The sequence below is a fragment of the Taeniopygia guttata genome, chromosome 35 (genome assembly GCF_048771995.1).
Source record: "Taeniopygia guttata chromosome 35, bTaeGut7.mat, whole genome shotgun sequence".
In the NCBI taxonomy this organism is placed as follows: domain Eukaryota; kingdom Metazoa; phylum Chordata; class Aves; order Passeriformes; family Estrildidae; genus Taeniopygia; species Taeniopygia guttata.
Genome location: NC_133060.1, coordinates 1,410,580 through 1,424,398, shown reverse-complemented (window position 1 = coordinate 1,424,398; position 13,819 = coordinate 1,410,580). Strand labels below are relative to the sequence as shown.

At 53.6% G+C, this 13,819-nt stretch overlaps 1 protein-coding gene across 10 annotated transcripts in view; it reads left to right on the top strand.

Annotated features, from left to right (window-relative positions):
• The window catches only part of VARS1 (valyl-tRNA synthetase 1), a 75,078-nt gene that overhangs the window by 36,916 nt on the left and 24,343 nt on the right, over window positions 1-13,819 (top strand). For 9 of the 10 annotated variants that reach the window (XM_072921043.1, XM_072921045.1, XM_072921041.1 and 6 more), the window contains 7 exons: window positions 119-243; window positions 2,922-3,025; window positions 4,345-4,503; window positions 6,432-6,522; window positions 7,760-7,865; window positions 9,449-9,519; window positions 13,325-13,450. In XM_072921043.1, coding sequence (XP_072777144.1) covers window positions 119-243; window positions 2,922-3,025; window positions 4,345-4,503; window positions 6,432-6,522; window positions 7,760-7,865; window positions 9,449-9,519; window positions 13,325-13,450 — 782 coding nt within the window. Of the gene's footprint in view, window positions 1-118; window positions 244-2,921; window positions 3,026-3,411; window positions 3,456-4,344; window positions 4,504-6,431; window positions 6,523-7,759; window positions 7,866-9,448; window positions 9,520-13,324; window positions 13,451-13,819 lie in introns of all 10 variants that reach the window. The other variant, XM_072921040.1, reaches the window with a different exon arrangement.

Below are 13,819 nucleotides of genomic sequence, written 5' to 3'. Positions count from 1 at the left end.
GGCGTGGCCTCGGTGGGCGTGGCTATGGTGGGTGTGTCTTGGGGTGGGCGTGTCCGGGTGGGCGTGGCTTTTCTGGGTGTGTCCCCGGTGGGCGTGTCCGCACTGGCCCCGCCCCCAGGCGCAGTGAAGATCACCCCCGCCCACGACGCGGCGGATTTCGAGGTGGGGCGGCGCCACGGGCTGAGCGTCAGCGAGGTCATCGGGGAGGACGGGACCATGGTCAACGTGCCGCCCCCCTTCCAGGTGGGTCTGGGGGGGTTTGGGGTCATTTTGGGGGGATTTGGGGGGTTTGGGGGGTTTGGGTGAGATTTGGGGTGTCTGAGGGTGAGATTTGGGGGGTTTTGGGTCATTTTCGGTCATTTTGGGTGAGATTTGGGCATTTTGGGGGGATTTGGGGGGGATTTGGGGGAGATTTGGGGGATTTGGGGGGGATTTGGGGGGTCAACGTGCCGCCCCCCTTCCAGGTGGGTCTGGGGGGATTAGGGTCATTTTGGGGGAGATTTGGGGGGATTTGGGGGTCAACGTGCCGCCCCCCTTCCAGGTGGGGCATTTTGGGGGGATTTGGGGGGTTTTGGGGAGATTTGGGGGATTTGGGGGGAGATTTGGAGGGTTTGGGGGAGATCTAGGTGAGATTTGGGGGATTTTGGGTCATTTTGGGTGAGATTTCGGGAGTTTGGGGGAGATTTGGGGGAGATTTGGGTCATTTGGGGGGAGATTCGGGGGGGATTTGGGGGAGATTTGGGGGGTTTGGGGGAGATTTGGGGGATTTGGGGAGATTTGAGGGAGATTTGGGTGAGATTTGGGGGATTTTGGGGGATTTTGGGTCATTTTGGGGGAGATTTGGGTCATTTTCGGGGAGATTTGGGGGGATTTGGGGGGTTTTGGGGGATTTTGGGTCATTTTGGGGGAGATCTGGGGGGATTTGGGGGATTTGGGGGTTCAACGTGCCGTCCCCCTTCCAGGTGGGGCATTTTGGGGAGATTTGGGGGGGATTTGGGGGGCGTTTGGGGGAGATTTGGGGGGTTTTGGGGGGGTTTGGGTCGTTTTGGGTGAGATTTGGGCGGTTTTGGGTGAGATTTGGGGGGTTTGGGTGGTTTGGGGGTCAACGTGCCACCCCCCTTCCAGGTGGGCCATTTTGGGGGGTTTGGGGGGAGATTTGGGTGAGATTTGGGGGGGGTTGGGCGGTTTAGGGCAGTTTCGGGGGGTTTTGGTTTGTATCAGGGGTCACTGGGGTCATTTAGTGGTCACTCGGGTCACTCCCATATGTCAGTGGTCCTTCAGTGGTCACTCAGCGGTCACTCAGTGGTCACTGTGGTCACTCAGTGTCACTCGGAGGGCAGTGGTCACTCAGGTCACTTTGGTCACTCAGCAGTCACTCCCATATGTCAGTGGTCACTCTGGTCACTCAGTGGTCACTCAGTGGTCACTCCCATGGGTCAGTGGTCACTGTGGTCACTCAGTGGTCACTCAGTGGTCACTCCCATGGGTCAGTGGTCACTGTGGTCACTCAGTGGTCACTCAGTGGTCACTCAGTGGTCACTCAGGGTCACTCACTGGACACTCAATGGTCACTTAGGGGGCAGTGGTCACTCAGGGTCACTCAGGGTCACTCAATGGCTACTCACTGGTCACTCAGTGGTCACTCAGTGTCACTCAGTGTCACTCAGTGGTCACTGTGGTCACTCCCATGGGTCAATGGTGACTCAGTGGTCACTCAGCGGTCACTCACTGGTCACTCTCAGGGCATGCCGCGGTTCCAGGCCCACCGGACGCTGATGGACACTCAGTGTCACTGTGGTCACTCAGTGGTCACTCCCATGGGTCAGTGGTCACTGTGGTCACTCAGTGGTCACTCAGTGGTCAGTTGGTCACTCAGTGGTCACTCAGTGGTCACTCACTGGTCACTCTCAGGGCATGCCGCGGTTCCAGGCCCGCCGGACACTGATGGACACTCAGTGTCACTGTGGTCACTCAGTGGTCACTCAGTGGTCACTCACTGGTCACTCCCAGGGCATGCCGCGGTTCCAGGCCCGCCGGGCGCTGATGGACACTCAGTGGTCACTGTGGTCACTGTGGTCACTGTGGTCACTCCCATGGGTCAGTGGTCACTGTGGTCACTCCCATGGGTCAGTGGTCACTGTGGTCACTCAGTGGTCACTCACTGGTCACTCACTGGTCACTCACTGGTCACTCGCAGGGCATGCCGCGGTTCCAGGCCCGCCGGACACTGATGGTCACTCAGTGTCACTGTGGTCACTCAGTGGTCACTCAGTGGTCACTCACTGGTCACTCAGCGGTCACTCACTGGTCACTCACTGGTCACTCTCAGGGCATGCCGCGGTTCCAGGCCCGCCGGACACTGATGGTCACTCAGTGTCAGTGTGGTCACTCAGTGGTCACTCCCATGGGTCAGTGGTCACTCAGTGGTCACTCAGTGGTCACTCCCATGGGTCACTGTGGTCACTGTGGTCACTCCCATGGGTCAGTGGTCACTCAGCGGTCACTCACTGGTCACTCCCAGGGCATGCCGCGGTTCCAGGCCCGCCGGACACTGATGGACACTCAGTGTCACTGTGGTCACTCAGTGGTCACTCAGTGGTCACTCAGGGTCACTGTGGTCACTCAGTGGTCACTCAGCGGTCACTCACTGGTCACTCTCAGGGCATGCCGCGGTTCCAGGCCCGCCGGGCGCTGATGGACACTCAGTGTCACTGTGGTCACTCAGTGGTCACTCAGTGGTCACTCAGCGGTCACTCACTGGTCACTCTCAGGGCATGCCGCGGTTCCAGGCCCGCCGGACACTGATGGACACTCAGTGTCACTGTGGTCACTCAGTGGTCACTGTGGTCACTCAGTGGTCACTGTGGTCACTCAGTGGTCACTCAGCGGTCACTCACTGGTCACTCACTGGTCACTCTCAGGGCATGCCGCGGTTCCAGGCCCGCCGGACACTGATGGACACTCTGAAGGCGCTGGGGCTGTTCCGGGGGGTCACCGAGAACCCCATGGTGGTACCTGTGTGCAGGTAAGGGGGGACAGGTGTGACACAGGTGTGACACAGGTGTGACCCCATGGTGGTACCTGTGTGCAGGTGAGACAGGTGGGACAGGTGTGACACAGGTGGGACAGGTGTGACACAGGTGGGACAGGTGTGACTCAGGTGTGACTCAGGTGTGACACAGGTGTGACAATGGTGACCCCATGGTGGTACCTGTGTGCAGGTGAGACAGGTGGGACAGGTGTGGGACAGGTGTGACACAGGTGGGACACAGGTGAGACAGGTGAGGGGACACAGGTGTGACACAGGTGTGACACAGGTGTGACACAGGTGACAGTGGGTGACTGTAGGTGACACAGGTGTGACAGGTGACACACAGGTGACACACAGGTGTCCCTTTACCTGCCCCACAGCCGCTCCAAGGACATTTTGGAGCCCCGGGCCGTGCCCCAGTGGTGACACAGGTGTGACACAGGTGTGACACAGGTGTGACACAGGTGACACAGGTGTGACACAGGTGTGACACAGGTGGGACAGGTGTGACACAGGTGTGACACAGGTGACACAGGTGACACAGGTGTGACTTTACCTGCCCCACAGCCGCTCCAAGGACATTTTGGAGCCCCGCGCGGTGCCCCAGTGGTGACACAGGTGTGACACAGGTGTGACAGGTGTGACACAGGTGACAGTGGGTGACTGTAGGTGACTCAGGTGTGACACAGGTGGGACACAGGTGTGACACAGGTGTGACAGGTGACACAGGTGACACACAGGTGTAACACAGGTGACACACAGGTGACACAGGTGACACTCAGGTGTCCCCACAGCCGCTCCAAGGACATTTTGGAGCCCCGCGCGGTGCCCCAGTGGTGACACAGGTGTGACACAGGTGACAGTGGGTGACTGTAGATGACACAGGTGTGACTCAGGTGTGACACAGGTGACACACAGGTGACACAGGTGTCCCTTTACCTGCCCCACAGCCGCTCCAAGGACATCCTGGAGCCCCGGGCCGTGCCCCAGTGGTGACACAGGTGTGACACAGGTGTGACACAGGTGTGACAGGTGACACTCAGGTGACTCAGGTGACACTTTACCTGTCCCCAGCCGCTCCAAGGACATTTTGGAGCCCCGGGCGGTGCCCCAGTGGTGACACAGGTGTGACAGGTGTGACACAGGTGTGACACAGGTGTGACAGGTGACACAGGTGACACTTTACCTGCCCCACAGCCGCTCCAAGGACATTTTGGAGCCCCGCACCGTGCCCCAGTGGTGACACAGGTGTGACACAGGTGTGACAGGTGTGACACAGGTGACACACAGGTGTCACTTTACCTGCCCCACAGCCGCTCCAAGGACATCCTGGAGCCCCGGGCTGTCCCCCAGTGGTTCGTGCGCTGTGGGGCTCTGGCCGAGGCGGCCGCGGGCGCCGTGAGGAGCGGGGAGCTGCGGCTGCACCCACCTGGCCACGCCCGCACCTGGTTCACCTGGATGGACAACATCAGGTGAGCCTGACCCACATCTGCCCCATAGCGACCCCATAGATACCCCATAGATTGCCCTATAGAGACCCTATAGTGATCCTATAGTGACCCTGCACCCACCTGGCCACGCCCGCACCTGGTTCACCTGGATGGACAACATCAGGTGAGTCTGACCCATAGCGTGACCCACACCTGCCCCATAGCGATCCTATAGATACACTATAGAGACCCCATAGACTGCCCCATAGCAACCCTATAGTGACCCTGCACCCGCCCGGCCACGCCCGCACCTGGTTCACCTGGATGGACAACATCAGGTGAGCCTGACCCATAGCCTGACCCATAGCGTGACCCATAGCGATCACATAGACTGCCCCATAGCGACCGCATAGTGACCCTTTAGTGACCCTATAGTGACCCCATAGCGACCCCGCACCCGCCCAGCCACGCCCGCACCTGGTTCACCTGGATGGACAACATCAGGTGAGTCCCTGCCCCATAGCCTGACCCATAGCGTGACCCATAGCGACCCTATAGCGACCCTATAGATACCCTATAGTGACCCCATAGTGATCCTATAACAACCCCGCACCCACCCGGCCACGCCCGCACCTGGTTCACCTGGATGGACAACATCAGGTGAGCCTGACCCATAGCCTGCCCCATAGCGTGACCCATAGCGACCCCATAGAAACCCTATAGAGATCCTATAGATACCCTATAGAGACCCTATAGACTGCCCCATAGTGACCCCATAGCGACCCCGCACCTGGTTCACCTGGATGGACAACATCAGGTGAGTCCCTGCCCCACACCTGCCCCATAGCCTGTCCCACATCTGCCCCATAGATACCCCATAGAGACCCCATAGATACCCTATAGACTGCCCCATAGCGACCCCATAGCGACCCTGCACCCGCCCGGCCACGCCCACACCTGGTTCACCTGGATGGACAACATCAGGTGAGCCCCTGCCCCATAGCCTGACCCATAGCGACCCCATAGAGACCCCATAGTGACCCTATAGTGATCCTATAACAACCCCGCACCCGCCCGGCCACGCCCACACCTGGTTCACCTGGATGGACAACATCAGGTGAGCCCCTGCCCCATAGCCTGACCCATAGCGACCCCATAGAGACCCCATAGTGACCCCATAGTGATCCTATAACAACCCCGCACCCGCCCGGCCACGCCCGCACCTGGTTCACCTGGATGGACAACAGCAGGTGAGCCTGACCCATAGCCTGTCCCACATCTGCCCCATAGATACCCCATAGAGACCCCATAGATACCCTATAGACTGCCCCATAGTGACCCCATAGCGACCCCGCACCTGGTTCACCTGGATGGACAACATCAGGTGAGTCCCTGCCCCACATCTGCCCCATAGCCTGACCCATAGCATGACCCACACCTGCCCCATAGCGACCCCATAGAGACCCTATAGATACCCTATAGACTGCCCCATAGCGACCCCGCACCCGCCCGGCCACGCCCGCACCTGGTTCACCTGGATGGACAACATCAGGTGAGTCCCTGCCCCACATCTGCCCCATAGCCTGACCCATAGCAACCCCATAGCGACCCTATAGATACCCTATAGACTGCCCCATAGCAACCCCATAGCCCTACCCCATAGTGACCCCATAGCCCTGCCCCATAGTGACCCCACACCCGCCCCACACCCACCCCATAGCCACCCCATAACCCTGTCCCATAATCCATAGCCCTGCCCCATAGCTCTGCCCCACACCCCACACCCCATAACCCTGCCCCACACCCCATAACCCTTCCCCACACCCCACACCCACCCCATAACCACCCCCTAACCCTGCCCCACACCCCCCACCCCATAACCCTGCCCCACACCCCACACCCACTTCACACCCCACACCCCACACCCCACACCCCCCACCCCTAACCCTGCCCCATAACCTGCCCCGCAGGGACTGGTGCATCTCGCGGCAGCTCTGGTGGGGCCATCGCATCCCCGCGTATTTCGTCACCATCAGCGACCCCCGAGTGCCCCCCGGGGAGGTGCGGGCACTGGTTTATACTGGTTTATACTGGTTTATACTGGGAGGGGACTGGGAGGGACTGGGAGGGACTGGGATATATTGGGATGGACTGGGGGGGACTGGGAGGGACTGGGAGGGAACTGGGAGGGACTGGGAGGGACTGGGAGGGACTGGGAGGGAACTGGGATGGACTGGGAGGGACTGGGAGGGACTGGGAGGGAACTGGGAGGGACTGGGAGGGACTGGGAGGGACTGGGAGGGAACTGGGATGGACTGGGAGGGACTGGGAGGGACTGGGAGGGACTGGGAGGGACTGGGAGGGAACTGGGATGGACTGGGAGGGACTGGGAGGGACTGGGAGGGACTGGGAGGGACTGGGAGGGACTGGGAGGGAACTGGGAGGGACTGGGAGGGAACTGGGAGGGACTGGGAGGGACTGGGAGGGACTGGGAGGGACTGGGATATACTGGTTTATACTGGGAGGGGACTGGGATATACTGGAAGGGACTGGGAGGGACTGGGACAAACTGGGGGGGACTGGGATGGACTGGGAGGGAACTGGGAGGGAACTGGGAGGGAACTGGGAGGGACTGGGAGGGGACTGGGAGGGACTGGGAGGGGATTGGGGGGGACTGGGAGGAACTGGGAGGGAACTGGGATGGAACTGGGAGGGACTGGGATATACTGGGATATACTGGGAGGGACTGGGATGGACTGGGGGGAACTGGGAGGGGACTGGTTTATACTGGGATATACTGGGAGGGATTGGGAGGGGATTTGGGGGTCCCCAGGGTCACATTTTGGATTTTTGGGGTGACTTTTGGTGGTTTTGGGGTCCCGTCTCAGATTTCGGGGTGACTTTTGGTGGTTTTGGGGTGAATTTTGGCATTTTTGGGGTCCCGTCTCAGATTTTGGGGTTACTTTTGCCATTTTTGGGATTTTGGGGTGACTTTGGTTGTTTTTGGGGTCCCGTCTCAGATTTTGGGGTGACTTTTGCCATTTTTGGGATTTTGGGGTGATTTTGGGGTGAATTTTGGCATTTTTGGGGTCCCATCTCAGCTTTTGGGGTTACTTTTGCCAATTTTGGGATTTTGGGGTGATTTTGGGGTGATTTTGGGGTTACTTTTGCCATTTTTGGGATTTCGGGGTGATTTTGGGGTGATTTTGGGGTGAATTTTGGCATTTTTGGGGTTCCATCTCAGATTTTGGGGTGATTTGGGGTGATTTTGGGGTGACTTTTGCCATTTTTGGGGCAGGAGGAGGACGAGCGGTTCTGGGTCAGCGGCCGCACTGAGGACGAGGCGCGCAGCAAGGCCGCCGCGACCTTCAGCGTGACCCCGGCAGCGGTCAGCCTGCGCCAAGGTCAGCGGGGTCACTGGGGTCACTCGGGGTCACTCGGGGTCACTCAGGGTCACTCAGGGTCACTCAGGGTCACTCGGGGTCACTCGGGGTCACTCGATGTCATTTGGGGTCATTCATGGTCACTGTGGTCACTGGTCACTCACTGGTCACTCACTGGTCACTCAGGGTCACTCAGGGTCAGCCTGCGCCAAGGTCAGCCGGGGTCACACGGGGTCACTCAGGGTCAGCCGGGGTCACTGGGGTCAGCAGGGGTCACTCAGTGGTCACTCAGTGGTCACTCAGGGGTCACTCACTGGTCACTCGGGGTCACTGCGGTCAGCCTGCGCCAAGGTCAGCCGGGGTCAGCAGGGGTCACTCAGGGTCATTCATGGTCACTCGGGTCACTCAGTGGTCACTCAGTGGTCACTCCCATGGGTCAGTGGTCACTCAGTGGTCACTCCCATGGGTCAGTTGGTCACTCAGGGGTCACTCAGTGGTCAGTTGGTCACTCAGTGGTCACTCAGTGGTCAGTTAGTCAGTTGGTCAGTTGGTCACTCAGTGGTCACTCAGTGGTCACTCAGTGGTCACTCAGTGGTCACTCCCATGGGTCAGTGGTCACTCAGTGGTCACTCAGTGGTCACTCAGTGGTCAGTGGTCACTCAGTGGTCACTCAGTGGTCACTCAGTGGTCACTCAGTGGTCAGTGGTCAGTTGGTCACTCAGTGGTCACTCAGGGGTCACTCAGTGGTCAGTTGGTCACTCAGTGGTCACTCAGTGGTCAGTTGGTCACTCAGTGGTCACTCAGTGGTCACTCAGTGGTCAGTTGGTCAGTTGGTCACTCAGTGGTCACTCAGTGGTCACTCAGGGTCACTCCCATGGGTCAGTTGGTCACTCAGTGGTCACTCAGTGGTCACTGTGGTCACTCAGTGGTCACTCAGTGGTCACTGTGGTCACTCAGTGGTCACTCAGTGGTCACTCAGTGGTCAGTTGGTCACTCAGTGGTCACTCCCATGGGTCAGTGGTCTCTCAGTGGTCACTCAGTGGTCAGTTGGTCACTGGTCACTCAGAGGTCAGTTGGTCAGTTGGTCACTCAGTGGTCACTCTCAGACCAGGACGTGCTGGACACTGATGGTCACTCAGCGGTCACTCAGTGGTCAGTTGGTCAGTTGGTCACTCAGTGGTCACTCCCATGGGTCAGTGGTCTCTCAGTGGTCACTCAGTGGTCAGTTGGTCACTCAGTGGTCACTCAGTGGTCAGTTGGTCAGTTGGTCACTCAGTGGTCACTCAGTGGTCACTCAGTGGTCAGTTGGTCAGTTGGTCACTCAGTGGTCACTCCCATGGGTCAGTGGTCTCTCAGTGGTCACTCAGTGGTCAGTTGGTCACTCAGTGGTCACTCAGTGGTCAGTTGGTCACTCAGTGGTCACTCAGTGGTCACTCAGTGGTCACTCAGTGGTCAGTTGGTCACTCAGTGGTCAGTGGTCACTCAGTGGTCAGTTGGTCAGTTGGTCACTCAGTGGTCAGTGGTCACTCAGTGGTCACTCAGTGGTCACTCAGTGGTCAGTTGGTCACTCAGTGGTCAGTTGGTCACTCAGTGGTCACTCTCAGACCAGGACGTGCTGGACACTTGGTTCTCCTCCGGCCTTTTCCCGTTCTCCATCTTCGGTTGGCCCGAACAGGTCGGGATTTTGGGGCATTTTGGGCAATTTGGGCAATTTGGGGCATTTTGGGGCATTTTGGGCAATTTTGGGGAATTTTGGGTTTTTTGGGCTGATTTTTGGGTGATTTTTGGGCGGTTTTGGGGCAGTTTTGGGGTCATTTTGGGGACATTTTGGGGTGTTTTTTTGGGTCATTATTTTGGGTTTTTTTGGGGTGATTTTGGGGCATTTTGGGGCATTTTGGGGACTTTGGGGAATTTTGGGGAATTTTGGGTTTTTGGGGTGATTTTTGGGGTGATTTTTGGGCGGTTTTGGGGCAGTTTTGGGGTCATTTTTGGGGTGTTTTTTTGGGTCATTATTTTGGATTTTTTGGGGTGGTTTTGGGTAATTTTGGGAAATTTTAGGTAATTTTGGGGAATTTTGGGGTTTTTGGGGAATTTTGGGCATTTTGGGGCATTTTGGGGTGATTTTTGGGCGGTTTTGGGGCAGTTTTGGGGTCATTTTGGGGTGTTTCTTTGGGTCTATATTTTGGTTTTTTTTGGGGTGGTTTTGGGGCATTTTGGGGTTTTTGGGGCATTTTGGGGAATTTTGGGCATTTTGGTGAATTTTGGCGAATTTTGGGGCATTTTGGGGTTTTTGGGGTGATTTTTGGGCGGTTTTGGGGCAGTTTTGGGGCAGTTTTCAGGTGTTTTTTTGGTTATTATTTTGGTTTTTTAGGGGAATTTTGGGGCGTTTTGGGGAATTTTGGGCAATTTTGGGCAATTTTGGGGAATTTTGGGCAATTTTGGGTTTTTTGGAGTGATTTTTGGGTGATTTTTGGGCGGTTTTGGGGTCATTTTGGGGCCATTTTGGGGCCATTTTGGGGTGTTTTCTTGGGTAATTATTTTGGGTTTTTTAGGGTAGTTTTGGAGCATTTTGGGGAATTTTGGGGAATTTTGGGTTCCTGGGGTTGTTTTGGGGTGGTTTTGGGGTGTTTTGGGAGTTTTGGGGTTTTTTGGGGGGTTTTGGGATGGTTTTTTGGGGGGTCTTGGGGGTTTTTGGGGAGGTTTTGGGGTGGTTTTTTTGGGGTTTTTTTGGGGAGGTTTTGGGGTTTTTTTGGGTTTTTTTTTTGTGAGGTTTTAGGATTTTTTTGGGGTTGTTTTTTTGAGGGTTTTGGGTTTTTTTTGTGGGGTTTTGGGGTGTTTTTAGGGGGTTTTGGGGTGGTTTTTTGTGGGGTGTTTTTTGGGGTGGTTTTGGGGTTTTTGTGGGTGTTTGGGGTGGGTTTTTTGGAGTTTTTTGGGGTTTTCTTGGGGGTTTTGGGGTGGTTTTTTGTGTGGTTTTGTTTTTTTTGTGTGGTTTTGGGTTTTTTTGTGGGGTTTTTGCTATTTTTTGTGTGGTTTTGGGTTTTTTTGGGGAGTTTTGGGGGTTTTTTTAGGGGGTTTTGGGGTGGTTTTTTGTGGTTTTTTTTTGGTTTTTTTGTGGGGTTTTTGCTATTTTTTTGCGGGATTTCGGGGTGCTTTTTCTTGAGGTTTTCGGGGTGTTTTTTGGGGGTTTTTGGGGCGTTTTTTTGTGTTTTTTTTGGTTTTTTTGTGGGGTTTTTGGTATTTTTTTGCGGGATTTTGGGGCGGTTTTGGCTCTGGGGTTTTGGGGGTGTTTTTTTGGGGGTTTTGGGGTGGTTTTTTGTGGTTTTTTTTGGTTTTTTTGCGGGGTTTTTGCTATTTTTTTGCGGGATTTCGGGGCGGTTTTTTGTGGGTTTTTTGGGGGTGTTTTTTGTGGGGTTTTTGGGTTTTTTTTAGGGTGTTTTGGGGTGGTTTTTTGGGGTTTTTTTTTGGGTTTTTTTGTGGGTTTTTGGTATTTTTTTGTGGGATTTTGGGGTGTTTTTTTGTGGGGTTTTTGGGGGTTTTTTTAGAGGGTTTTGGGGGGGTTTTTTGTGGTTTTTTTTTAGTTTTTTATGGGGTTTTTGGTATTTTTTTGTGGGGTTTTGGGGCAGTTTTGGCTCTGGGGTTTTCGGGGTGTTTTTTGGGGGGTTTTGGGGTGGTTTTTTGAGGGTTTTTTTTTGGGTTTTTTTGTGGGGTTTTTGGGGTTTTTTTTAGGGGGTTTTGGGGTGGTTTTTTTTTGGTTTTTTTTGTGGGGTTTTTGGTATTTTTTTGTGGGGTTTCAGGGTGTTTTTTTGTGGGGTTTTTGCTTTTTTTTTTAGGGGGTTTTGGGGTGGTTTTTTGTGGATTTTTTGGGTTTTTTTGTGGGGTTTTTGGTATTTTTTTTGTGGGATTTTGGGGCGGTTTTGGCTCTGGGGTTTTGGGGGTGTTTTTTGGGGGGTTTTGGTTTTTTTTTAGGGGGTTTTGGGGTGGTTTTTTGTGGGGTGTTTTTGGGGAGGTTTTGGGGTTTTTGTGGGTGTTTTGGGTGCGTTTTTTGGGAGATTTTTTGGGTTTTCTTGGGGGTTTTGGGGTGGTTTTTTGTGTGGTTTTGGTTTTTTTGTGTGGTTTTGGGTTTTTTGTGGGGTTTTTGCTATTTTTCGGAGGTTTCGGGGTGTTTTTTTGTGGGTTTTTTGGTATTTTTTTAGGGGATTTTGGGGCGGTTTTGGCTCGGGGGTTTTGGGGGTGTTTTTTGGGGAGGTTTGGTGTGGTTTTTTGTGGTTTTTTTTTTGTTTTTTTGTGGGGTTTTTGCTATTTTTTTGCGGGATTTCGGGGCGGTTTTGGCTCTGGGGTTTTGGGTTTGTTTTAGGGGATTTTGCGGTGGTTTTTTGTGGGTTTTTTTTGGTTTTTTGCGGAGTTTTTGGTATTTTTTTGTGGGATTTTGGGGCGGTTTCGGCTCGGGGGTTTTGGGGGTGTTTTTGGGGGTTTTGGGGTGGTTTTTTGTGGGTTTTTTTGGGTTTTTTGTGGGGTTTTTGCTATTTTTCGGAGGTTTCGGGGTGTTTTTTTGTGGAGTTTTTGGGGTGTTTTTTTGTGGGGTTTTTGGGGTTTTTTTTTAGTGGGTTTTGGGGTGGTTTTTTGTGGGTTTTTTTTTGGTTTTTTTGTGGGGTTTTTGGGGTTTTTTTTAGTGGGTTTTGGGGTGGTTTTTTGTGGTTTTTTTTTGGTTTTTTTGTTATTTTTTTGTGGGGTTTCGGGGTGTTTTTTTGTGGTTTTTTGGTTTTTTTTTGGTTTTTTGGTATTTTTTTGCGGGATTTTGGGGTGGTTTTGGCTCTGGGGTTTTCAGGGTGTTTTTTAGGGGGTTTTGGGGTGGTTTTCGGTGGTTTTTTTTGGGTTTTTTGTGGGGTTTTTGGTATTTTTCGTGAGATTTTGGGATGTTTTTTTGTGGGGTTTTTGGGTTTTTTTTAGGGCGTTTTGGGGTGTTTTTTTGTGTTTTTTTTTGTTTTTTTGCGGGATTTTTGGTATTTTTTTGCGGGATTTTGGGGCGGTTTTGGCTCTGGGGTTTTGGGGGTGTTTTTTGGGGGTTTTTGGGGGGCTTTTTTTGTGGTTTTTTTTGGTTTTTGGTGGGGTTTTTGGGGTTTTTTTAGGGGGTTTTGGGGTGGTTTTTTGTGGGGTTTTTGCTATTTTTTGGAGGTTTCGGGGTGGTTTTTTGTGGTTTTTTTTTGGGTTTTTTTGCGGGGTTTTTGGTATTTTTTGGTGGGATTTAGGGGTGGTTTTGGCTCTGGGGTTTTGGGGGTGTTTTTTGGGGGGTTTTGGGGTGTTTTTTTTGTGGGGTTTTTGGGTTTTTTAGGGGGTTTTGGGGTGGTTTTTTTTGGTTTTTTTTGCTTTTTTTGGTTTTTTTTAGGGGATTTTGGGGCGGTTTTTTGTGGGTTTTTTGGGGGTGTTTTTTGGGGTGTTTTGGGGCGATTTTGGGGGTCCGACGGTGCCGTTCTCGCCCCCAGACCCCCGACCTGGAGCGTTTCTACCCCGGCTCGCTGCTGGAGACCGGCCACGACATTCTGTTCTTCTGGGTGGCGCGGATGGTGATGCTGGGGCTGGCGCTGACCGGGCAGCTGCCCTTCCGACAGGTGAGAACCCAAAAATAACCCAAAATATAACCCAAAAATAACCCAAAAAATAACCTAAAAATAACCCAAAAATAACCCCAAAATATCCCAAAAAATAACCCAAAATATACCAAAAAATACTCCCAAAATAAACCAAAATATCCCAAAAAATAACCCAGAAATTATCCCAAAATATCCCAAAAAATAACCCAAAAATAACCCCAAGTATCCCAAAAATAACCGCAAAAATAAACCAAAATACCTCCAAAAATAACCCAAAAATCAGCCCAAAAATCACCCCCAAAATCACCCCAAAAATCACCCCAAAACCACCCCAAAAATCACCCCACATATCCCAAAAATCACCCCAAAATCACCCCAAAATCAACC